At 45.8% G+C, this 25,770-nt stretch overlaps 1 protein-coding gene across 5 annotated transcripts in view; it reads left to right on the forward strand.

Annotated features, from left to right (window-relative positions):
* The first annotated feature begins 1,643 nt into the window (after positions 1-1,643).
* Positions 1,644-25,770, forward strand: part of neil3 (nei-like DNA glycosylase 3) — a 58,766-nt gene continuing 34,639 nt past the window's right edge. For 2 of the 5 annotated variants that reach the window (XM_072515800.1, XM_072515799.1), the window contains exons 1-5: positions 1,645-1,836; positions 5,545-5,669; positions 14,621-14,755; positions 17,613-17,826; positions 20,655-20,729. In XM_072515800.1, the coding sequence (XP_072371901.1) occupies positions 1,744-1,836; positions 5,545-5,669; positions 14,621-14,755; positions 17,613-17,826; positions 20,655-20,729 (642 nt within the window). In that variant the 5' untranslated portion in view covers positions 1,645-1,743. Of the gene's footprint in view, positions 1,837-5,544; positions 5,670-14,620; positions 14,756-17,612; positions 17,827-20,654; positions 20,730-25,770 lie in introns of all 5 variants that reach the window. The other 3 variants (XM_072515802.1, XM_072515798.1, XM_072515801.1) reach the window with 3 other exon arrangements.

A 25,770-nucleotide genomic window follows, 5' to 3' on the forward strand; every position in this document is an offset into this window, starting at 1 on the left:
TGCTCCTGTGAAGGTCTCCCAGAAATCACTAAGATGGCGGCTCCCACATGGCGGACGACATTCAAGATGGCGGCGCCCACGGGCTGCACGTGGTTGGCAGCTGCAAAGATGGCAGCGCCCCTGGATCGCATGTGGGGGGTGCAGCAATGTTGGGCCTGGAAACGGCAGCTACCGATCGGGCCTGACAAACGGAGACAAAGTGGCCCTTCTTTTCACACCCGTTGCAGGTCGCGCTCCGTGCTGGGCAGCATTGTCTAGGGTGCTTGTTCTGGCCACAGAAGTAGCATTTGGGGCCTCCGGAGTTAGCTGGCTGCCGCGCGGCGCAGGCTTGCGGTGCACCCGGGTCGGATGATGGTGGGGCCCATGACGCCCACGAGGGTGCAGCGCGGTCGGAGGTATAGGACTACAGATTGCGGGAGGCCACTTCTAAGGAGTTAGCGAGCTGTACAGTCTCTGTAACGACAAGTGTACCCCCCTCTAATAATCGCTGGCGGACGTAATTGGACTTAATGCCCGTGACATAGGCGTCTCTGATCAGTTCTGTGTGTTGGACTGCCGACACCACCTGGCAATTACAGTTTCTGCCAAGTATCCGCAAAGCACGCAGGAAATCGTACTGGGACTCCCCTGGGAGTTGCCGTCTCGTGGCCAGGAGATGCCTGGCGAACACCTGATTAACAGTCTTGATGTACTGCCCTTTCAACAGTTCCATCGTTTCCGTGTAAGTGGGAGCGTCCCGAATGAGGAGGAAAACTTGTGGGCTCACCCGTGCGTAGAGTGTTTGGAGCTTCTGTGGGTCTGAGATGACTTCTGTGGATGCGCCGAGATATCCTTCAAAGAAGGCTAGCCAGTGCTCGAAGGTGGCTGTGGCGTCGGCTGCGTGAGGGTTCAGCTCCAGGCGATCCGGCTTGAGTAAGACGTTCATCTTCAAATTCTAGCACAATAAATTGATGTACCATCAATGACTACAAGACGAATGGTGAACAATTTGAGGCTTTATTGTGCTAGATGTTCAGCCTCCTGCAGCTGGAACCAGAATGGGGGCAGCACAGGAGAGCGCACTTTTATACAGCGCCTGCTGGGTGGAGCCAGCAGGCCGGGATTTACTGTAATAACTGGAGTACAGTGGCAGTACCGTAATGCACGCAGTGTATGATCACTGGTGTTTACCACACAGTGGAAACAACCTCCCTGCTTCTATCTTATCTATTCCCTCCATAATGTGTCCACTGCACTGGTAAGGTCCTCAACGAATTCCAATCAATTAGTTAAACATGACCTGCCTTTGACGAGCCTATGCTGCATCTGTTACCCGCCTGTTGCTCTGGCTATCACCCTCTTGGCCAGGTCGTTACTGTAAATGAGAATTGTTTCTCAATTGACTTATCTGGCTAAATAAAGGTTAAACAAATAAATAAAGAAGTGTACCTAAAAGTCTTTGTGACTAAAGCACAACACATTGATTATGGAGGCGTCTGTCGCGCGCCGGCTGTTTGAACGTATCCCCCCCCCATTTGGCCCCACGCCCGCGCGACCCCGCGAGTGAGTCCGTTATTTTTGAATCGGAGCCGCAGCCGCATGCGCAGATTTGGACGTTTCGGCCGGTTTCCGCAGCGCATGCGCAGAGCCGGCATCCGGTTGCAATGGCTTTGGCGGCTTGTCCCAGCGCAGGCGTGGTGCCGGCTCCTCCAGTTTGACTTGTTTGGCGGGCTTTCCTCGGGTCTCCCTGATTGAGCGGTCACCATGGTGGAGGGACCCGGCTGCACGATAAACGGGGAGAGAATCAGGAGCCGAGTGAAAGAAAGGCAGCGGGTTGTGGAACTGAGAGGGAGTACGGTGAGTCCAGATAGAATTACATCAGCGCACACATTGTACAGACGCAGTCTCTCGCAATGCAGGATAAAAGCAAATTACTGCGGATGTTGGAATCTGAAACCGAAAGAGAAAATGCTGCAAAATCTAAGTAGGCATCTATGGGGCAGCACGGTAGCCTTGTGGATAGCACAATTGCTTCACAGCTCCAGGGTCCCAGGTTCGATTCCGGCTTGGGTCACTGTCTGTGCGGAGTCTGCACATCCTCCCCGTGTGTGCGTGGGTTTCCTCCGGGTGCTCCGGTTTCCTCCCACAGTCCAAAGATGTGCGGGTTAGGTGGATTGGCCATGATAAATTGCCCTTAGTGTTCAAAATTGCCCTTAGTGTTGGGTGGGGTTACTGGGTTATGGGGATAGGGTGGAAGTGTTGACCTTGGGTATGGTGCTCTTTCCAGGAGCCGGTGCAGACTCGATGGGCCGAATGGCCTCCTTCACTGTAAATTCTATAAGGAGAGAAAAGAGCTAAGTTTCAAGTCCAGATGATCCTATGTCAAAGCTTTGACAACAGCTTTGACATAGGGTCATCTGGACTTGAAACTTAGCTCTTTTCTCTCCTTACAGATGCTGCCGGACAGCTGAGATTTTCCAGCATTTTCTCTTGGTTGACGATATGCAGATTGTACAGACCCGGTGCGCAGACCGCACAGACACAGCCCGCTGGTGTCGGAGAGATCTAGGTGTACAGGTCTACAGGTCACTGAAAGGGGCAACACAGGTGAAGAAGGTAGTCAAGGTGGCATACGACATTATTGCCTTCATTGGCCGGGGCATTAAGTATAAAAATTGGCAAGTCATGTTGCAGCTGTATAGAACCTTAGTTTGGCCACACTTGGAGTATAGTGTTCAATTCTGGTCGCCACACTACCAGAAGAATGTGGAGGCTTCAGAGAGGGTGCAGAAGAGATTTACCAGGATGTTGCCTGGTATGGAGAGCATTGGCTATGAGGAGCGGTTGAGTAAACTCTGTTTGTTCTCACTGGATCGATGGAGGTTGAGGGGTGACCTGATCGAGGTCTACAAAATTATGAGGGACATAGACAGAGTGGATAGTCTGAGACTTTTTCCCAGGATAGAGGGGTCAATTACTAGGGGACATAGGTTTAAGGTGCGAGGGGCAAGGTATAGAGGAGATGTACGAGGCAAGTTTTTTTTACACAGGGTTTTCTTTACACAGAGGGTATGTGGGTGCCTGGAACTCGCTGCCGGAGGAGATGGTGGAATCAGGGACGATAGTGACGTTTAAGAGGCATCCTGACAAATACATGTATAGGATGGGAATAGAGGGATACGGACCCCAGAAGTGGAGGAGATTTTAGTTCAGATGGGCAGCACAGTCGGCGCAGGCTTGGAGGGCCGAAGGGCCTGTTCCTGTGTTGTACTTTTCTATGTTCTTAATAATGAGAGTATCTTACCGCCCCTCCCTGTACGTTGGTACTGAGGGGAGGGTACCCTACTTCTCCAATGCAAAATTAGTGTTTGTACTGTTTGGCTTGTATATATTTTTTCCTGTTTTAATAAAAAGTATGCTCCTTACCCCTTGAACTTTGTTTTCATCCAACTCCAAAATCACTAGTTTAGCCAATCAGGCACTAAGTGGCTTCTCCTTTGATAAACCTCAAATACAATGCTTTGGAAACTGGATTAAACCAGTTGCACAGTTAACCAGCTGCAGCTGAGAGTGACTCAGCTGACTCCAGTTTCAGGAATGAGACTAAACTACAAACTACTAGGTAGGGCAGCACGGTAGCACATGTGGCTAGCACTGTGGCTTCACAGCGCCAAGGTCCCAGGTTCGATTCCCCACTTGGTCACTGTCTGCGGAGTCTGCATGTTCTCCCTGTGTTTGCGTGGGTTTCCTCCAGATGCTCCGGTTTCCTCCCACAGTCCAAAGACGGGCATGTTAGGTGGATTGGCCATGCTAAATTGCCCTGTCCAAAAAAGGTTAGGAGGGGTTATTGGGTTATGGGGATATTGGCTTAAGTGGGTCAGTGCAGACTCGATGGGCCGAATGGCCTCCTTCTGCACTGTATGTATCTATGTATTGAAAGATTGTGAGTCAGCAAAACTGACAAGAGTTCAATGTGTTGGAGTGTGTGGTCATTTCATGTTGGGCCTCAATGATGGGTTACAGTGTTTAATAAATGAGATGCTAGAAACTGGAAGCCAAGAGAGATTTGAGGTACATTTTGTGCGCGGCACGGTAGCGCACTGATGCATCACAGCACCTGGTTCGACTCCTGGCTTATGTCACTGTCTGCACGTTCTCCCCGTGTCTGCGTGGGTTTCCTCCGGGTGCTCCGGTTTCCTGCCACAAGTCCCAAAAGACGTGCTTGTTAGGTGAATTGGACATTCTGAATTTTCCCCCTGTGTACCTGAACAGGTGCTGAAATGTGGCGACTAGGGTAACTTCATTGTAGTGTTAATGTGACCCTACTTGTGACAATAAAGATTGTTATTATTAAAAGGCTAATGTTAGCCTTCATTTCAAACCAGCAGGATTACAAAGAGGTGGAATTTGTGCTCCAGTTGTATAAAAACTCTGCTTTGTCTCCATCAGGAGTATTGTGTTTAGTTCTGCAGTACTTCACAATTAAAGAATTTGATGGCATAAGTAGAGAGAAACTTAGCCTGAGAGAGAGTCAGGAACAAGGAGAGCAATCTTGAAATTAGAAGTGGGCTGTTCAGAGTTAATATTAGGAAATGCTCTCTCACAAAAGTTTTAAAAAAAATTTAGAGTACCCAATTCATTTTTTCCAAACCAATTAAGGGGCAATTTAGTGTGACCAATCCACCTCCCTGCACATCTTTGGGTTGTGGGGGTGAAACCAATGCAAACACTGGGAGAATGTGCAAATTCCACACGGACAGTGACCCAGAGCCGGGATCGAACCTGGGACCTCGGCGCCGTGAGGCAGCAGTGCTAACCACTGCGCCACCTTGCTGAACCGCTCTCTCACAAAAGTTAATAAAAATCTGTTACTCTTTCCCCTAAAAGACGTTTGAGAGCAGGTAAATAGAAAATTTCTGAACTAATATAGTTAGATTTGTTTGGCAAAGGTACTAGGGGACCTGGAGTCAAAGTGGGGAAATGGAGTTACGGTGCAGATTTTAACTTGAAGCACTGCTTTACCGCAGTTCCTGTGCCCCTAACTTTTGCTTTTAATTTGGATAGATGTATGATTTTAAAACGGGGACAAAGTTAAGCTGCTTCATTCAAAGGATTGGATAATTCAAACCCTTTAAGCGTGATAAATGAATTTAGAATTTTGGAAGACTAATATGCATCTAACTTCTAAAATAATATATTTTAAAAAATAAATAAATTTGGAGTACCCAATTATTTTTTTCCAATTGAGGGGCAATTTAGCACGGCCAATTCCCCTAGCCTGCACATCTTTGGGTTGTGGGGGTGAGACACACACAAACACTGGGAGAATGTGCAAACTCCACACGGGCAGTGACCCGGGGCCGGGATCGAAGCTGGGTCCTCAGCGTTGAGAGACCGCAGTGCTAACCGCTGTACAACCGTGCTGCCCCATCTAACTTCTAAAATATACAATACTCAGCAGGTTAGGCAGCATTTGGAGGGAAAGAGAGATTAAAACTTAATGTTTCAGGTCAATGATCCTTCGTCAGAACCGAAAAGGAGATGTTTTTGTATGCTTTCCTCCAGATCACTCAAGTAAATGGACAGGTTTCCTATCAGGATGGAATCCAACAGCTCAAAGGAAAGGTTTACACTGGTGTGAAGACATTGGGCAAGGAACTTTTCATCTGTTTTGGCTTAACCACGTTAAGGTAGTATATCTTGTAGGTTTTTTTTACTTCGACTGCATGAAATGCATTCTTGTTGAAAGAGTGCATTTATTGTGTCAACCCCATTCTGTAATTATAACATGGTAGAAAATTCAGCCATTTCCTTGGCTGACTTCATTTTTATTGTCTCTACTCAGCCCACTGTAATGGACAATTATTCACTGGTGGCTGTGCTCTGGGCTGTTGCTCCTGTTCATCTACCAGACTAGAGGAGCCATACGTAAGCAGCTGGGAATTTCAAAAAGAGAAATACAATTGTCCCTCTGGCATGGTGGCACAATGTTAGCATTGCTGCCTTACAGCACCAGGCCCCTGGGTTCAATTCTGACCTTGGGTGGCTGCCTGTGGAGTTTGCACTTTCTCCCCCGTGTCTGCGTGGGTTTCCTCTGGGTGCTCCGGTTTCCTCCCACCGTCCGAAGATGTGCAGGTTAAGTGGATTGGCCATGCTAAATTGCCCTTTAGTGTCCAAAGATGTGCAGATTAGGTGGGGTTACAGGGATAGGGCAGGAGGAGTGTGCCTAAGTGGGGTGCTCTTTCAGTGGGTCGGAGCAGGTGGGCCGAATGGCCTCTCTCGACACTAGCGAATCTATGGTTGTATGTATATGCAGGCCTCATAAAATAAATGAAAAGTGCTCGGGGTTATCGAGTGAGCAAGACATTTTAAAAATTGCTATGATCGAGAGAATAGTATGCTTGATATGTTTGTTTACTACGCCATTAGGAATCCTTAATAGATGAAAATGTACGTGCAAGGTATTGCTGATTGTCTCTGGCAACACATTGTTTTACTTATCATGCAGCGAGTGCAGGTTAGTTAGAACATGTTTTGAATCACTGAAAGAAACATTGCTAAATCCATTCTTTGACGATGTGTTTTAAATTCAGTGCCAACTGCAAAAATGATACCGTGATGATGCTGCTGATAAATGGTCACTGGAATATGTTTTCCTGCCTGTGCTTTGGCTTGTATTGAATATAGAACTTAAATTTGCCTGATTAAAGTCCTGAGATGTAGCTCAAACAGTGCCAGCTCCAGAGCATGTCTTTAATACTGCATGGTTTTAGATCTGTCTTGTTCCACTGAACCTTGATGGTCTAAAATTGCAGCCTCAAGCTATTTTGTATTTCCACTGTTTGGGTTGCATTGTATATTTAGAATGAAATGACGTGAACGTTTTACGGCAAGCTCTAACTTGGCCTCTTCTGTGCAGAAAGGTAAAATATTCCAATAAATTTCTAATACGCTGAGTCAATGAGCCTATTCTGTTCTGTACAGAAGGTATTAAATAAGGTGAATTTGATCCTTTGGTCACTGTGGTAGAACTCTTGCCTGGAGGCAGAAGGATGTATATTCAAGTCCTACTCCTGGATTTTCAGAACAAGTATTGTACTGAAGGAGTTCTACACTCTCAGCCTTTTATATGTGATAAATCAGTGGTTCACAGTCTGCTTCTGTTGGATGTAAAAGATTCCATGGCACTATTTTGAAGAAGAAATTAGAATTCTTCCTGGTGGCACCTGACCAATATATATCCTTTGAACAGATTATCAGAGTAATGGACATGGCGATGGAAGAAAGGTCAAAAGGGATGTAAAGACATTTAAGAAGGAAAATGGGGATAAACTAACCAAACTTGGAGAGAATAAAATCCTTGGTTTGGTTAAATTGCTTCCCTGAATATTAAGTTAAGGAAGAGTTAGCAGAAACACTATTACATATTCATGAAAAAGCCACGAGTGGAGGGAACAAGATGGCATTGGTTGCGCTGGAGTGTGCCCATACGACTGATGGGTCGGCTGGGACGAGAGGGCACCTAGGGGTGTGGCCTGGGGGGGGGGGGGAGACCCAAACGACCCGTACCCCTAGGTTCACAGCGGGCAGACACCAAGGCTGAGGCAATGGTATTCAGTGTCCGTCCACCCCGACACCACAGCACCCCACCCCCGGTCAGTGGCACAACTGTCAGAAAACTATGGCAATGTTGAACATTTTCTGTACCCCCTCTCTCCCTCAGTAGCCACTATGCCTGTTTCACGATTTGTAAAAGCACAAGTGAACCTCACCGCCGGGGAATTCAGCCCATTTCATAGAATTTACAGTGCCGATTTGGCCCATCGAGTCTGCACCGGCTCTTGGAAAGAGCACCCTACATAAGCCCACACATCCACCCTATCCCAGTAACCACAGCTAACATGTTTTTGGACACAAGGGCAATTTAGCATGGCCAGTTCACCTAACCTGCACATCTTTGGACTGTGGGAGGAAACCGGAGCATTCGGGGGGAATCCACGCAGACATGGGGAGAGCGTGCAGACTCTGCAGACAGTGCCCCAAGCTGTGAATCGAACCTGGGACCCTGGAGCTGTGAAGCAACTGTGCTAACCACTGTGCTACCGTGCTCCCCATTTGAGGCGGAGAATCACGGAGGCCCTGTAGAATACCGGGTTGGGCCCACAAATGATATGCCAAAGCCATTCCCTGTACGTGCATTCTGGAAAGCATTGAAGCCACTGTCGAGGTGACGGAGAATTGTGATTTGGTGTCAAATCGGTGCTCGCCACGATTTTAGCGTCTGAACCGATTCTCTGTCCAATCGCGTTTCCCGATTCCAGAGTCGGCCGACAAGAATCCCGCCCAGTATCATCGGGTTTCCAAAACGCTTCATTAATAGAGGGATAGCAGAGTAGCGGATGTTAAACTTATGCTGAACCCTGGTCAAACTACTCCTGGATTACTAGAGATCATGAAAGCAGTGTTGGAATTCAATTATTTCTTCCTATTTGCACTCGCAAGTTCTCTGAATTAGCAATCACATCTCTATCTGTGCTTCTCTCTGAATCTACAAAGAAAATTGAAATAATTGTCGGAATATATATCGTTAAGTTTGCATATTGTGCAGTAATTTGCATTTACACTTCCAAAATGTCTCCCGAATGCTTCATGAAATGAATTCCTTTTTAGAATAGAGTAACAGTAATATAGTCTAAACTTGGAATAGACCCGGAACTAAGTCTGGAACACTTATAGTTCCGTGCCAAAGTCTAGTATACACTAAGGGAAGAGGTAGAGTTTGACTTCACAGGTGATGCTAACCAAAGAATTCAGAAATAAAAGCAAAATACTGCGGATGCTGGAAATCTGAAATAAAAACAGAAAATGCTGTATGAGCTCAGCAGGTCTGGCAGCGTCTGTAGCGAAGCGTCATTTGAGGCGTGTCTAGCAGAGTGTTCCTCGATGGCTGCATTGGCGAGATCATTCAATGGCACTTAGTGCCAAAGGTGAGCTCTGCACTATTAGTGCCTGTCTCGCCGTCTGATTCACGCCTCGGCTTTTCTCTGATAAGGAGTAGCTGCTTTTAAACTCTTCCCTCACCACTTACTCCCAGTCAACACAAAACATGGCAGCGCGCAGACCTGCCCCTCGCTTTGGGGATGCTGACATGGCCAGGTTTCTCAACGCTGTGAATGACAGGCGGGGCATCCTGAGGATCAGCAGCAATTCTGCCTGGGAGGCTGTAGCAATGCCTGTCAGTGTGGGCAGCATGACCAGGAGGTCTGCCGTCCAATGTTGGAAGAAGATCAATGGCGTCCACCAAGCTGCAAGGGTAAATTACCACAACTCCTGTCATAAGTTCCACCTGTCTCCACCCCCCCCCCCCCCCCCCCCCCAAACTGGCTGACACATCGCACCGTCTCCACATCCGATCTTCGCGCTTAGAACGTGGAACATTACAGCGCAGTACAGGCCCTTCGGCCCTCGATGTTGCGCCGACCTGTGAAACCACTCTAAAGCCCATCAACACTATTCCCTTATCGTCCATATGTCTATCCAATGACCATTTGAATGCCCTTAGAGTTAGCGAGTCCACTACTGTTGCAAGCAGGGCATTCCACGCCCTTACTACTCTCTGAGTAAAGAACTTACCTCTGACATCTGTCCTATATCTATCTCCCCTCAATTTAAAGCTATGTCCCCTTGTGCTAGACATCACCATCTGAGGAAGAAGGCTCTCACTGTCCACCCTATCCAATCCTCTGATCATCTTGTATGCCTCAATTAAGTCACCTCTTAACCTTCTTCTCTCTAACGAAAATAGCCTCAAGACCCTCAGCCTTCCCTCATAAGATCTTCCCTCCATACCAGGCAACATTCTGGTAAATCTCCTCTGCACCCTTTCCAATGCTTCCACATCCTTCCTATAATGCAGCGACCAGAATTGCACGCAATACTCCAAATGCGGCCGCACCAGAATTTTGTACAGCTGCAACATGACCTCATGGCTCCGAAACTCAATCCCTCTACCAATAAAAGCTAACACACCGTACGCCTTCTTAACAACTCTCTCAACCTGGGTGGCAACGTTCAGGGATCTATGTACATGGACACCGAGATCTCTCTGCTCATCCACACTGCCAAGAATTACCATTAGCCCAGTACTCTGTCTTCCTGTTATTTCTTCCAAAATGAATCACCTCACACTTTTCTGCATTGAACTCCATTTGCCACCTCTCAGCCCAGCGCTGCAGCTTATCTATGTCCCTCTGTAACTTGTAACATCCGTCCACAACTCCACCGACTTTAGTGTCATCTGCAAATTTACTCACCCATCCTTCTACACCCTCCTCCAGGTCATTTATAAAAAAAGCAGTGGCCCCAAAACAGATCCTTGTGGTACACCACTAGTAACTAGACTCCAGTGTGAACATTTCCCATCAACCACCACCTTTTGTCTTCCTCCAGCAGCACAACCCCTTCATGCCCAGGTGCAGTGCCCATCCATGCCACCTACAGACGACCCGACCCATCAAGCGTGCGGCTCAAAATACCCTCTCTTTGTTCTCACAGGAGAACTCTGGCTCTGTAAAGACTTAATTACCTGCAAATGCTCGCATTCAAAGTATTGTCTTGCATCTTTGACTTTGTCCATATAAATGTTTCTGGAATCTACTTCTCCATTCACCTGAGGAAGGAGCAGTGCTCTGAAAGCTAGTGATTTGAAACAAACCTGGTGTTATAAGACTTCTTACTGTGACCACAGGAGAAGATAGCCCATTATAAGTTGGAAAGGGCCATGACTGGGTGGGGGGTAGGGTGGAATTGCCAGAGATCTGTGTCCTCATTCCCTATGAGGAAAGGACCCTGGAGATCGAGGGAGGGTTGACCAAGGAGAGACCAGTCACCAACAGCAAGGTTGGGCTGCGCCACAGAGGTGAGGATCCACTGCCCTTCACCTCAATGACCTGTCTCGAGTTCATGTCAGGCAATATGGTCCATTGTCTTGCAGAATCTCCATTCTGATAAAGCTGGGCTAACCACAATCGTCGTAACCCCCCTCCCCTCACCACCACCCAAGAGACCACCTCGGAGGAGAGCTCCGAGGAGACCACCATTGAAGCGTCACAGCTATCACCCCCACCTTCCTCCAGCGCAGAGTGACATTAGTGAACATGCTTCTGGGGCATAATCTAATGGATCACCACACAGTAGCTGATGCACATCAGGTGGAGACAGGAACATCCGAGGGAGACAGCAGTAGGAGGTCTACTGGAACCCAGGACTCAGCTGGTTCCCAGTCAGATGTCGAGCTTCTGGGCAAAGTTATCCCATAGCTGATTGGAGGAGTCCCAAAGGCTTCAGGTGCAGGAGATGGTGCCAACAATCCATGGCACTGAAACCCACACTAAGGGTCACTATCTAGCTAGGAGGAATGGTAATGTCAAATGTTCACTATTAAAACATGTTACACCTGATACATGTGACACCTCTGTCACATTAATCTTTACATTGGCTCCACCTTCACCCCTAACCACTGTTGTCCTTCACTCCCCCTACCAGCCGTGCAAAGTGGTCCAAGATCAAATGTCCCCATGCAGACTCTTTTCAGAGGATGGGTGTGAGTGCACTGTCAGCAGAAAGGCAGGAGTCAGACTTTTGCAGAAATTGAGGAGCACTGGAGCTTTCCTCGCAGCGAGTTATCGTCACTCTCCTGGGAAATGCGAGTTGATTGGGGGAGGAAGGGAATTGGAGGGGATAGGGAAATTGTAGAGGGGGGCGGTTGAGCTGACGGACACCGCCTCATCCGATGCAAATCTGTTGAGAATGAGGATCTCCCTGGTCGTCCGGGCAAGTCGGACCCTGGTCGACGCCTGTTCTCCATTCTCCAGTTCCTCCCCAGGCTCATGCTACAGCCGCTCCTGGTCTTCCTCAGACGAGGCCACATGTCCCTCCTTCTGCAGCATGTTGCCCCACTGCAGTGCCAGGTTGTGCAGGGCACAGAAGGCCACCACAAAGCGGGAGACCCTCTGGGGAGTTTACTACAGGGCACCACCAGAGCAGTCCAGGCATCGGAACCGCCTTTTCAGCAGTCCGATGCACCGCTCAATGACAGCATGGACGTCAACATGGGTCTCGTTATAATGGGTCACTGTATTGGTCTCAGGCCTCCACACCGGCGTCATCAGCCAAGACCTCAATGGATATCCCTTGTCCTCCAAAAGCCAACCTGTCATCCTGGAATGGTCCTCGAAGACACCGTGAATCTCTGAGTGCCCCAAGATGAAGCTGTAATGATGCTCCCTGGGTAGCAGGCACACACTTGCATGATACGGAGGAGGTGATTGCACACAATCTGAACATTCAATGAGTGGAACGCCTTCCTATTAATAAAGGACACTCCCTGATGCTCCGATGCGCGCAGGGAGACTTGTGTCCCATTGATTGACCCCCTAGACCTGGGTATCGCGGCGATGAGAGAAAATCCTGCAGCCTTGGCATTGTGGTGGGCTTGGTCCAGCTCAAAGGTGATAAAGTCTGATGCCCTTTTCTTCCCAGATGCACCTGTGGGCTATAGATTATGAAATGTCCCACAGGTCCCACTCGAGTCATGGAATGAACCAGTGGCATAAAACTTGAGGACTTCAGTGACCTTCACGGCACCGGGAGAGGGTGCCCCCCTTCCTCCACGGGGTGCAAAGTCTCTCTCCTGAGACTGAGTCTTCTGCAGCACATGCTGTCCGTCAACTCATTGAAAGACCAACGACGTCTATACGCCTTGGACTGTCACTGGCCTCTCCCTCTGAGTTCCTCCTCAATCTGATAGGATGCCTCCTCCAGTCTGTGTCGTTGCTGCTGCCTCCTCCAGCGTCTGGCCGTCTGGGCTCCCACCAGCAACATGAGAACAGCTGGTGCGGGACCGACACTAGCAATCACTTTGGTATCTGTAAGGAATTGGAGAAAAAGATAGACCGACAATCGGTTGCTTCCACTGCAATGCTGAAGCCCTGCTCTTTAGTGTTGTTTGCCACTGCCTCTATGGTGCTGACACTCCTAGAGTTCAGACACAATGTTCAGGCATCAAAGGTTGCTTGAAATGCAATGCAGTAATCATCCTCTGAGACATGGCACGTGTGCCTTCAAGGAGGCATTTGAGAGTTGAGAATATTTTGTTTATTAAACAAGCAACAGTAAAAAAAATTTAAATCAACGACTTAATTCTCCCACTGTGTACCCGACCAGGCACCGAACGTGGCGACTGGGGACTTTTCGCAGTAACTTCATTGCAGTGTTAATGTAAGCCTACTTGTGACAATAAAGATTATTTTAAAAATAACATATCGCACTAACCATTAAACGACAAGGAAACATCACCATTCCATATTGGTACCAATACAAAGCTATATCAGCTCATTTTCACACAAAGTAACAGACACATGGGGCGGGATGCTCCGTAGCCCGACGCCAAAATTGTGAAGTCCCAAGATGTATAGGCGTCGTTGGTCTTTCAATGAGTTGACAGCATCTTCTCAAGGACAATTAGGGGTGATCAACAAATGCAGGACTAGCCAGTGGCATCCAGTGAAAGAATAAATAATAATGTACAAAAACCGTGGGTCATTCCAAAACACGTCTTGGGAAATAAACAGCAAGATCTGACCAGCATCATTGAACTGTTTCAGTTGGTGGCTAGAGTTTTGCGAACCTGCAATAGTTTTGGTTCTGTGTTTTTATTTTTATTATTTTTTTAAAACCTGTCTCTATTTGTGCTTGTTCAGCAAGAATCAGTTATTCAGTAACAAAGACCGCTTTCAGTATGATGTTTCAAGAATGTGTTCAAAGTTTAACTGTTTTTATCTTCCAGGAACCTCCCATCTAAGGCAGCTCAATGACACTGAGCGCTTGGAATCCAAATTAAAAGACCAAAATGAGCACCCCTTTAGGAAGCAAAAATAGTCTGCATCTTTGCTCTTCACATGTGTGCACATATAATTCCTTTAGTTCCTGCTTAATGTCCACTCTCCCCACTGTGAAAAATGTAGAATGTAAGTTTGTGATTCAACTTTGGAGGTGATTCTCCAGCTGCTCTTGCACAGGCGCAAATCCCATTATAGCTGGAGACTCTCGCGAGAGGGACCATAACAGGATTTGCGGCAGGGAGATCTCACTTTGAGATTCGTCCACCCCTAGCCGGCGAGATAGGGCAGCATGGTAGCACAGTGCTTCACCGTGCCAGGGTCCCATGTTCGATTCCCGCTTGGGTCACTGTCTGTGTGGAGTCTGCACGTTCTCCCCGTGTCTGCGTGGGTTTCCTCAGGGTGCTCCGCTTTCCTCCCACAGTCCAAAGATGTGCAGGTTAGGTGGATTGGCCATGCTAAATTGTCCCTTAGTTTCCAATGGTTAGATTGAGTTATGGGGTTGCAAGGTAATGGGCCTAGGTAGAGTACTCTTTCAGAGGGTCGGTGTAGACTTGATGGGCCGAATGGCCTCCTGCACTGTAGGAATCTATGATTCTATCCAGATTTTTTTTTTGTTTTTGGAGAATTGTGCCCAAAGACTTGAACCTTTGCGAGATCATCTGCAGACCTGTTCAAGGAAAGTTCTGGTGCACTCATCATTTGGAATAACTGTTAAGTATCTAATTTATATGCCATTCCAGGGTGCATTTTGGAATGCATGGTTCAATGTGGATCAATTCATCTGAGAGAAAGCAAAAGGATGGAGCTCTAGCAGTTCTGGAAATCCAGCTGACCAATGATTTGATTTGTTTCTTTGACTCCACAATGGATGTCAGGTAAATGTCTATGAACTTAATTTTCTGGTTAAATTTTGTGTTTTTCTTTTCATCAATTTCTGTGTTACCTTAATCTCTGATGGAAATAAATTACAAATTTGTTTTCAAAATGATTTGACTCCAGATTGCATTTCACATGTCCATCAGTATGTGTTTTAAGTTCTCCATATTTATTTCCTATGTCCGGGTCTAAACATGATTCAACAAGTCAATTATACAAATATACATCTGGCTTCTTAATAGTTATGCAACAATTTACAGCACTATTACTAACAATCGAGCGAACAGTGTTCAGTCACAACAGATTAAGTAGAAGTTACAACATGGAATCGGGTCTTTTTTAACATGAGTTTTTCCTCTATGTGCCGTGTTCCCATATGCCCACTCTGTTCCCATTCTGCTTTCTTGCAATTACCTCTTTGTCCTATTCTTAAATGTGTGCATTCCACATATCATAACTATTTTAGAAAGATGTTTTGGTCTGTTTTCTGCTCTATTTTGCAAAAGGTGAAGTCACACGGGATCAGGGGTGAACTGGCAAGGTGGATACAGAACTGGCTAGGCCATAGAAGGCAGAGGGTAGCAATGGAGGGATGCTTTTCTAATTGGAGGGCTGTGACCAGTGGTGTTCCACAGGGATCAGTGCTGGGACCTTTGCTCTTTGTAGTATATATAAATGATTTGGAGGAAAATGTAACTGGTCTGATTAGTAAGTTTGCAGACGACACAAAGGTTGGTGGAATTGCGGATAGCGATGAGGACTGTCTGAGGATACAGCAGGATTTAGATTGTCTGGAGACTTGGGCGGAGAGATGGCAGATGGAGTTTAACCTGGACAAATGTGAGGTAATGCATTTTGGAAGGGCTAATGCAGGTAGGGAATATACAGTGAATGGTAGAACCCTCAAGAGTATTGAAAGTCAAAGAGATCTAGGAGTACAGGTCCACAGATCACTGAAAGGGGCTACACAGGTGGAGAAGGTAGTCAAGAAGGCATACGGCATGCTTGCCTTCATTGGCCGGGGCATTGAGTATAAGAATTGGCAAGTCATGTTGCAGCTGTATAGAACCTTAGTTAGGCCACACTTGGAGTATAGTGTTCAATTCTGGTCGCCACACTACCAGAAGGATGTGGAGGCTTTAGAGAGGGTGCAGAAGAGATTTACCAGAATGTTGCCTGGTATGGAGGGCATAAGCTATGAGGAGCGATTGAATAAACTCGGTTTGTTCTCACTGGAACGAAGGAGGTTGAGGGGTGACCTGATAGAGGTATACAAAATTATGAGGGGCATAGACAGAGTGGATAGTCAGAGGCTTTTCCCCAGGGTAGAGGGGTCAATTACTAGGGGGCATAGGTTTAAGGTGAGAGGGGCAAAGTTTAGAGTAGATGTACGAGGCAAGTTTTTTACGCAGAGGGTAGTGGGTGCCTGGAACTCACTACCGGAGGAGGTGGTGGAAGCAGGGACGATAGGGACATTTAAGGGGCATCTTGACAAATATATGAATAGGATGGGAATAGAAGGATACGGACCCAGGAAGTGTAGAAGATTGTAGTTTAGTCGGGCAGTATGGTCGGCACGGGCTTGGAGGGCCGAAGGGCCTGTTCCTGTGCTGTACATTTCTTTGTTCTTTGTTATTTGTTATTTCTTTTAAATTCCATTTAGTAAGAAATGTTCCTTTGTTTTGGCCCTTCAGTTAGTTGAATTGTCTGTTTCTATCTACTTTGTCCATCCCTGCATAATTTTAAACGCTTGTCAAATTACCGAGTAACCCATAAATTAATTCCTTCATACCTACCAGTACCCTAGTGAATCTATATTGTGCCCTCTCCATTTCCTCAATAGTCTATAATGTAGAGCCGGTAGCTCTATAGAAGTTGTTTAACTGCGGCCTGAATAAGAATTTATATAGATTCACCATTACATCGTGGGCTCTAACTTCCAAGCTCCCCAGTATCGGATTTGAGAGGCACCCAGAGATACGCTCGGAATCCCTCTCTGAGCTTCCCAGGTAAGGCCTTGCAAGGCAATTGCCCAGAAGTACAAATTTTCTCTGTGCTTGGAACCATCCAAAAGTGCAATTTAAATTGCAAACTTTGGATAGTTCCAGCTGCGCTACACAAATAGTCACCCAGAAAAAGTTAGAAGAGTTAAAACCTCTTCTAACTTCTGGGTAACTATTGTAATGATTGACACTGACACCTGGACTGTTTTACACCTCCTCCGAGATGTTGGAACTTCATTTTCGCACAAATGAAAATGGCAGACATGATGGGCAGAGTGGGGTAGTATGAAAAATGTCAGATTGGAATGGCAAGATAACTTGAAAGATAGATATCGAAAGAAAAATTGCAGAAAGGTGATCAGAAAAGGCAGACTGAGAGTAATGTATCTTAAGTTTGCTGATGATGCAAAACTAAGTGCGAATGCAAAGCTGCAAGAAGGAAACAAAGAGGCAGCAAAGAAATACAGGTTAAGTGAGTGGGAAACAAGGTGACCGATGGAGTAAAATGTGGGAAAGTGAGGTTATTCACTTTGACTGCGAAGGGCATGTTCTGAGGATAATGGGCCGATCATTTGAGACTGAGATAAGGAAAGATTTCTTCACTCAGAAGTGTGAATCTTTGAAATTCTGCATTCCAGAGGCTGAGGTAAACATGTTTTTGGTTTCTGAGTGAATCCACAGAGAGGTGGAGCGGGTGGGAAAGTGGAATTGGAAGGGAAAAGAAGCATTAGGTTTGAAGGAATTGAAAACTAGCTGAGATTGAAGACTTGTGTAGAAAATCTGGTGCAATAAATACCTGACTATGTTCTACATTGAAGGAAATTTAACATTAATATTCTCTATTATTTATCAGGAGCACATCGGATTGTGAGCAGAAAGTAAAATTAATGGAAGAGCTGGATGTTTGTTCAGTTAATTTTAATTGCTCACGAGCTGAGAATGAATTGAAGAAACATGGTGCACGTATGATCTGTGATGTGCTCTTGGACCAGACTGTGCTTCCTGGAGTGGGAAATATCATCAAAAATGAATCAATATTTGATAGTAGCTTCCATCCTGCAGTAAAGGTAAATGCCTCATGTAGCAGAGTCTATTCAAAACTAATGTGCATGTTTTAGGCCACGAAAAATTAAATTAAGTAGTGACTTCATTTGAAAAGTCTTTTAAACGCAGAGTTGGTAATATTCTCCTCTCAAACATCTATTTGTATTTTATTTTCTCTCCTAAACACATTCAAGTAATCTTATCACCCACTGAGACAGGGGAAAAACAAATCAGAAAGTATGTAAACCTCACGTACTTCTGTTGTTACGCGGCAGGTTTGGGGTGCCCCAGTTTCATCTGTTAATGAGGCTCCGATCCTCAAGTTTTGAGAGTCATTTGATTTTGGCTCTCTAGGTCTCCCAAAGCTAGGGAAACCCAGCACTTAAAGAGAGGCCAGAACAAATAGACCAAGCTTTTTGACAACACTTGAGGAGCAGGACCCCCTGCTCATAAATTCGGCAAGATCTTGTGTTTCCAAGATTTATGGATTTCGCCCCGCAAAGGCCCGTTTGCTACCTCCCTGTAAATATTGGCTATTGAGTCCTGTTGAGCATTTGTCAAGCAATCTTCCAGTAGCTTGCTGAAGTAAGCTGGCCTTAAACTACATTCCAGCAGAGCTCCATACATGTGCTTTTAGCCATGATTACTAGACAATGATCCAGTGCGACTGAGCATGGTAAACTATCCTCCTCATCCATTTTGTACAGTCTGCAGCTTTTGGTTTAGTTGACAATGCCCTGTCCTTCAATGACGTTCTCTTGTCATCAATCGGGGTGGTATGCCTGAATCTGATTCCATTCTTAGCTGTCCAGTCATAGGCCAAGAACCCCAAAGCATTCCTAGTTCGCCTCCCACTTTCACCCTCCTTAAACTCAATTTCATCCCATATCCCAACTCACACAATGTCCAGTTCACCAATCACCCCTGTGCTCACTGACCTTGATTGGCTCCAGGTCCAACAATATTTACATTTTGAAATTTTACCCTTGTTTTCAAACCTCTTGGTGCCTGTGCCTCTTCTTATCTCTGCAACTTTCTCCCGGCCTAAAATCCTCCCATTTTAGCACGACATCTGTTGCATGTGATAGTGCCACCATTTCATAACCGCTGACCCAGATCTTAATTTTCCATCTCAGTTCTTCACTACATAAGCCCCAAGGGCATCAAAGCTTTGGTGAGGAATTAGTCAACACTTCAAAATCCGGTCAGATGATGAATGTTACAACACTAGTTATGTATTTATTACAATTCAGAAGAAAATGAGCCAGTTCCATTTGTCTTTCAATTATTTTGTTAAATCTATGCCTCAAATGCAATTTATAAATGAGTGGCATTCTCATGCCATTTGTTAAACTCTTCAATGTTTGCTTAACCACTTGTCAAGTTCTCCATGCATAAACATGTTTAATTTTAAATACAAGCTAACATTCTTGTGTAGACCTGTTTATAACCCAATTAGCTGATTTTAAAGTTTATTATTTTAGTCAATCTTGACTGAATTCTGGATAGATTTACAACGCTGCTGTCACAGAAATTAAGATTAAAGAGATTGTGAAGCAAATGACGTTCTATATTTTTAAACTCTCAAAGAGGTCAAGGACATTGCCAGCATGATCTTTTCCTTTTGAGTTCAAGTTGATTGCAATAGACTAGGTTATTGTTCTATAGCTAACAACAACTTGTATTCATATAATACTTTTAACATCGTAAATGTCCCAAAGCAGAGCATGAAGAGCAAACCCGTTTAAGTTGCTTGCGGGATCCACGTTAGGTGGTGAGGACATGAGAGGTGAATTGGGGGAGGGGGGGGAGGGCTAGGGTTAATGGGGGCAGGAAGGTCCTTTGGTCAAAGGCACTTGGTGTGTGAACAAGGGACCCAGCATTAGAAATGGGGGTGGGGGGTGAGACCCACCCCTGCTCTTGCTGTCAACAAACACCCCTCAGCCCCATCCTCTTCCACAGACCCCACCCTGTGCTTCTTCTCATCACCCCCCTCACCATCACTCGCCTTTGGCCGGGGATTCAGCAACAATGCTAGGTCTTGGGTGGGTGTAGTAGCCAGGTGGCACCGGCAGCTCTCGGTGGGCAGGAATTACACCTCCAGGGTCATTGATCCTGGGAGAGGCCCACTTCTATACAGTTAAATGCCAAAGTGGCGCTTGATACAGCGGGCCCTTCCTTTAAAGAGGCTTGAGGCTCTTTGCCGGATCTCCAGCCTGCAGACAGGACCCCTGTCGCCTCCATTAAATATTGCCTATTGTGTAGATTTACCTGAGCCACAAACCAGTTTGATCAGTACCTTTTAAAAGTCACGATTACTAAATATTGTTTTTTTAATAAACTCAGATGCAAAATAATGTAAATCTCTGAAGGAGTGACAATTGACTAATTCATTTTTGTACCTGACTTCTATCACCTTTTTTCTAGAGGTAGCCTCTGACCACTGTGCCGGTTAAGCTGGGCAGTAGAGTGTATTTCCAGATTTTCAAAAGGCTGTTAATGTGAAGTCAGTTAGTTTAAAATCAAACTTGAATTGTCACTGATTTATAAACTAAATCAGTATCTGAGATAACACGGTAGCACAGTGAGTAGTACTGTTGCTTCACAGCTCCAGGGTCCCAGGTTCGATTCCTGGCTTGGGTCACTGTCTGTGCGGAGTCTGCACGTTCTCCCTGTTTCTGCGTGGGTTTCCTCCGGATGCTCCGGTTTCCTCCCACAAGTCCCGAAAGGCGTGTTAGGTAATTTGGACATTCTGAATTCTCTCTGTGTACCCAAAGAGGAACTTCATTGCAGTGTTTTAAAGTATGCCTACTTATGACAATAAAGATTTTTATTATGTTCTTTCCCATAGATTTGGAGGTTATCAGCTGAACAAATCCACCACCTTGTAAAAGTGACACGTGACTTCACAATTCTGTTCTATAAAGTAAGAATCTACCTCTATTCTTTGCAAAAATCAACTCAATTGTTACATTGTCTAACTCAGTTGCTCCCTCTAGTTGAAGTTGGAAAAACTTTCACTTCCACCTGAGCAATGTCTTGTATAGTTTATTTTAAATACTATTCAAGCCGAAAGTTCAGGCATGTCTTGTGGTATCAATGAAGCAGATACAATGGGCGAATTTCTCCGTTTGAGAGACTAAGTTTTGCCGCTGGGACTGAATTGTGTATAATTTATGTTCTCGTTATGGGGTACTATTCGATAAGCTAATCAGGATATGCAATTGGACCAGCACACTGCCCGTGCAATGTCCGAGCAATTCCCGGTTCAGCAGGCTTTCTATCCGCTGGGGCTGGAGTTAGTGCTAAAGGGCCTGGAGAATGACTCCCATATCAGTGCCAGGCGTGGACCTCTATTTTAGCTGGATGCCTGATTCTCCGCCCAACCATAGTTCGCATTTGCGGCATCACGAGGTGGAGAATTTCACCAAATGTGATGGTTCACATCTTTACTTTTCCACATATCTTTGCCAAACCACTTGGATCAGAATTCAGCATCATTGAGTCTTGCACAACACATGAATGGTTTAGTCAAAAATTGTTGAAACTTTAAAATAATCTTGGTGTTTAGATCTTGTCAAACAACTGTTAAATTGTTTTTATGGACAAATTATAATATAAATAGGGATCATTAGTCATTCTGCTTAATTTCCAAGATTTGTTATTTTTTTTGAGGCTTGGCGATTCCAAAGCTGATCTTTATTTTCTTCCAGCTCAGATACCTAAATTCCCTGTGGAATGTCTCGTACTAGATTTAATAATGAGTTAAGAACCACAACTACTTAACAATCTGATGGTAAGGGGACCTTCTAGTAACAAAATATGAACTTGTTATTAATTTTGAGTGGGAGCAGGTAGAATCTCCAATCAGGGTTTTAAATTTAAGGAAGGCAAACATCAGGAAATAAATGAATTACATTAAACAGGGTGTACCTATTAATGAGTAAAATGGCAGTCAAAATTTGGTCAGTATTCTAAGAAGTATTTGCACAATAAAAAATATTCTTTCATGCCTGTAAGATGCACGAAATTCACTTAGAAACTATGATCAACACACATTAATTTTTTTAAAATAGTTTCCAGGTAAAGAGAAATGTTAACACAATTGTACAAAATAGTACAAATCTAACACATTGGGAGTGTTATAAAAAGCAACACAAAAAGCTATGCGCAGATTGGCTGTGGCATTTCCTACATTGGCAGAGCACCTATGCTTCAAAAATCCCCGTTGTGCTGGCCTGAGGTTGTGAAAGGCACTGTATAAATGCAAGATCCGTTTTCCTTTAGGTTCAAGTGAGACTACAAGGGAAATAAGAAATTGACAGAATTATCAAATTAATAATATTTCATATTCCGTTTCACAGTAAAGAGGAAAAGTATAAAAGAGCAGGGAATTAAAAGAAATGAGTGAGGCAATCACAAATGCACTAGCTATAATCTTTCAAGAATTATGCATTTGTGTTAAAAAGTTGCAAATGTCAATCCAGTGTTTAGAGAGAGGGAGAAACATGGAAGCTACAGACCTGTCAGTTTAACGTAAGTTGTGGGAAATGTATCATTAGGAGCAGAATGGTTAAACCCTTGGATAAATATGAGATGATAAAGAATCAGCATGGATTTAAGAAAGGTAGGTGCTCGATTAATCCAATTGAATGATTTTGAGGAGAGCACTGGCATGTGTTACGACACCCTGGGCCAGTGCACGGTCAATTCCAGCCCCAGTTGACCCGGAGTCACAACACAAGTGAAATACCATATTTGGCCATCACCAAGCCTACATGTTTATCATCTCTGCTCTAATTGAACTTTCAATACTACTGAAGATCAATCCATGCCATTGTCTCAGACTCGGGTTACTCTGGTGTCCTCCTTGCTAGATTTTCAAACTCCTTTCTCAGATTACAACACATATAAAAACTGCCACCTATGTTCCATCGTACATTCAGATCCCTTCCCCTGTTATAATTGTCAGCTGTAGTTGATAATAGCAGTCACTGGAGTGATTTAGCGGTCTTGTTGTGCCAGTCTTAATGTGAGACAAGGCGGTTGAATCTCACGAGAAAACTCGCAAGATTTGCGACGCTCAAAATGTCTCGCAAGATTTAACGGAGTCTTGCGAGGCATCCTGATCTTGATCTCACCCTCACTGCGCGTGATCCAGATCAGCATATTTAAATGAGTCACTAGGCTCAATTAAATATGCGTCCTCTGGATTCTCCCGGTAACTGGGACCTAACAGCTGCGCCTGCGGGATGTTGCCAGAGTGACGTTTAGTACTACTTTGCACAAATATACACAAGTCATAATGGCACCTGGGGGTTTCCAGGCCTTTGGAGACCCCCGCATGGACAGGGTGGCACCCGGGCACCTTAGCACTGCCCCGAATGGGGGGCGGGGGGGGGGGTGTGGGGGGAAGCTTTACAAGTAAGATGTTCCCAGGGACCTCCCTAAGGTTGGGGCGGAAGGGCGCTCGAGAACAGGGAGGGGGAGATCGGGGCAGCGAGACATCGGGCACCCATGATCTGCGAGGAGCCTTTCCTGCTGGGCTCGCCCGCTGGAAATGACTCTTAAGTCCGGCCTTGGCAGAGAGAAACTACTCAAGGCTAAAACAAAATGGTACAGTGCCGTTGAATAGCAGGGTGTTTCTTGGCACAGGAGCTGCTGAGAAACACCAAGCCAAACACGCCCAAACATAGACATTTTTGCGGTTAAATCACACCTCTTGGATGGCACAGTGGCTAGCACTGCTGCCTCACGGCGCTGAGGACCCGGGTTTGATCCCGGCTCTGGATCACTGTCCGTGTGGATTATGCGCATTTTCCCCGTGTCTGTGAGGGCTGCACTCCCACAACCCAAAAAGATCTATGTCTATGTGCAGGGTAGGTAAATTGGCCTGCTAAATTGCCCTTTAATTGGGGGGGAAAAAAAGAATTGGATATTCTCAAATTGAATAAATAAATCACGACTCTCATCTCTGAGCCAAAGGTTTTGTGGTTTAAGTCCAACTTCAGAAATTTGACATTCCAGTGCATTAATAAATTACATCTGCATTGCAGGCTTTCAGGTGAGGCATTACATCAAGACCCCATCGAGCCTCCCCGAACAGGCGCCGGAATGTGGCGACGAGGGGCTTTTCACAATAACTTCATTTGAAGCCTACTTGTGACAATAAGCGATTTTCATTTTTTTCATTTCATCTGTCTAGTCTTACTTAGGCCCTCTTTTTTTTTTCCTCAGCAAGTCGATGACTGTACGAGTACTGCTTGCTGCTTTGACTTGAAATCAATTTTGATTCCAACATCCTACTCTCCCAATGTCCAACCATTGCCACTCTTTTTTCCTTTAGTTCTATGAAACTTGGTCTTTTAATCTCTCCTGCCCTCTACACTCCTTCTTTGTTATTCCTCTCTCCTTTCAACAGCATAAAATCCATCCCATTTCTACCTCCCTTCAGTTCTGAAGGAGTTGTATTTGACTCAGAACATTAACTATGTTTCACTCTCTATAGATGCTTCCAGAGCTGCTGAATTTTTTCAGCACTTTGTTTTTGTTCCCCATCTGTTCCCTTAGGCCAATGTAAAAAGACCCCAAGACAATGGGCGGGATTCTCCTGTCGCCGACATCGAAATCGCGTTCGATGATCGGCCAGAAAATCCCCGTTTGCGACGAAATCGGGGGCTCTGCCACTTTTGCGATGCTCCGCCCCTTCCAAAGCAGCGTACTCTAGGAGTACGCCACACGACCCCCGAATGTTGCCAGAGGCCCCCCCACCCCCACCCGTTGCTCCGCCCCGACCGGTCGAGTTCCCGATGGTGTGGGTTTCTCATGCTATTTTTTTTCGGGAACTCGGTCCAGCGCCGCCACAATCGGGGGAGAGCCGATCCGGGGGAGTTGGCAGGGGCTGGGGGCACTGGTGTTGGGTGGTCCAGGGGTGGCGAGCCTGGCCAAAGGGAGGACACTATTTGGCAGGCCGAGTCCGCGCGCAGCCGGCGCCATGTTGCACGGCGCAGCCGCTACAGGCTGCCGCCGTGCACATGCGCGGTCACAGACCCGGCAATTCTCCGGCTGTATCGGCGGCTGGAGCTGTCACCATGGCTAATTCTTGTCACCCCCGTGGGATGGATTTTATATTTATTGGAGGGGATAAGCGAGGAAGAACAGAAAATTAATGGTTTTCACATGCCTGCCCCTGCCATCTCAAGTTCATTCAATCAATCATCGAATGATCATTTAGTGGCCATCCGGCTGGAAGGACCGGCCAATTAGAGGAGAAAAGTTGGAGGTGGGATGGGGCTCCGCACCCAGTTGGCATTGATGACACCTTCCAGCAGTTCCGGTGACGGGCCTTTTCATCCACCCTTGTGCCATCTTCTTATAGCTATTGTAAATTACCCCCAAACTTCTTCATGATTTATGCCTGAAAAATGTAGCGGGAAATGAAACATTGTTATTGGGTTGTTGATAAGCTTAATAGCTTGTTAATTAGTCATTTCAAAATGGCAGAGACCTGCCGATTTCTGCACCCGTTTCTCCTCTGTAATTTGGGAGACTGGTGTGGTAACATCATATTGTAGGGGTGGTGGTCATGGCAATGCTGTCATCAGTTGTTTACATTGGAATCAAGTGTGAGAAAAAGGTGAAAACATTTATACGTGGTATGTATTAAAATTCAGATTATGGCCTACTGTTTTTTTTATTCGTTCATGGGACGTGGGCGTCGCAGGCTGTCTCCGCATTTATTGCCCTTCCCCAATTGCCCTTGAGAGGTCATTGCTGTGGGTCTGGAGTCACATGTAGGCCAAACCAGGTAAGGATGGCAGATTTCCTTCCCTAAAGGACATTAGTGAACCAGATGAGTTTTTATGACAATCGACAATAGTTTCATGGTCATCATTAGACTTTTTAAAATTTGAGATTTTTAAATTCAATTCAAATTCCACCATCTGTCGTGGCGGGATTCAAAACCG

Source organism: Scyliorhinus torazame, chromosome 9 (genome assembly GCF_047496885.1).
Source record: "Scyliorhinus torazame isolate Kashiwa2021f chromosome 9, sScyTor2.1, whole genome shotgun sequence".
Taxonomy (NCBI): Eukaryota; Metazoa; Chordata; class Chondrichthyes; order Carcharhiniformes; family Scyliorhinidae; genus Scyliorhinus; species Scyliorhinus torazame.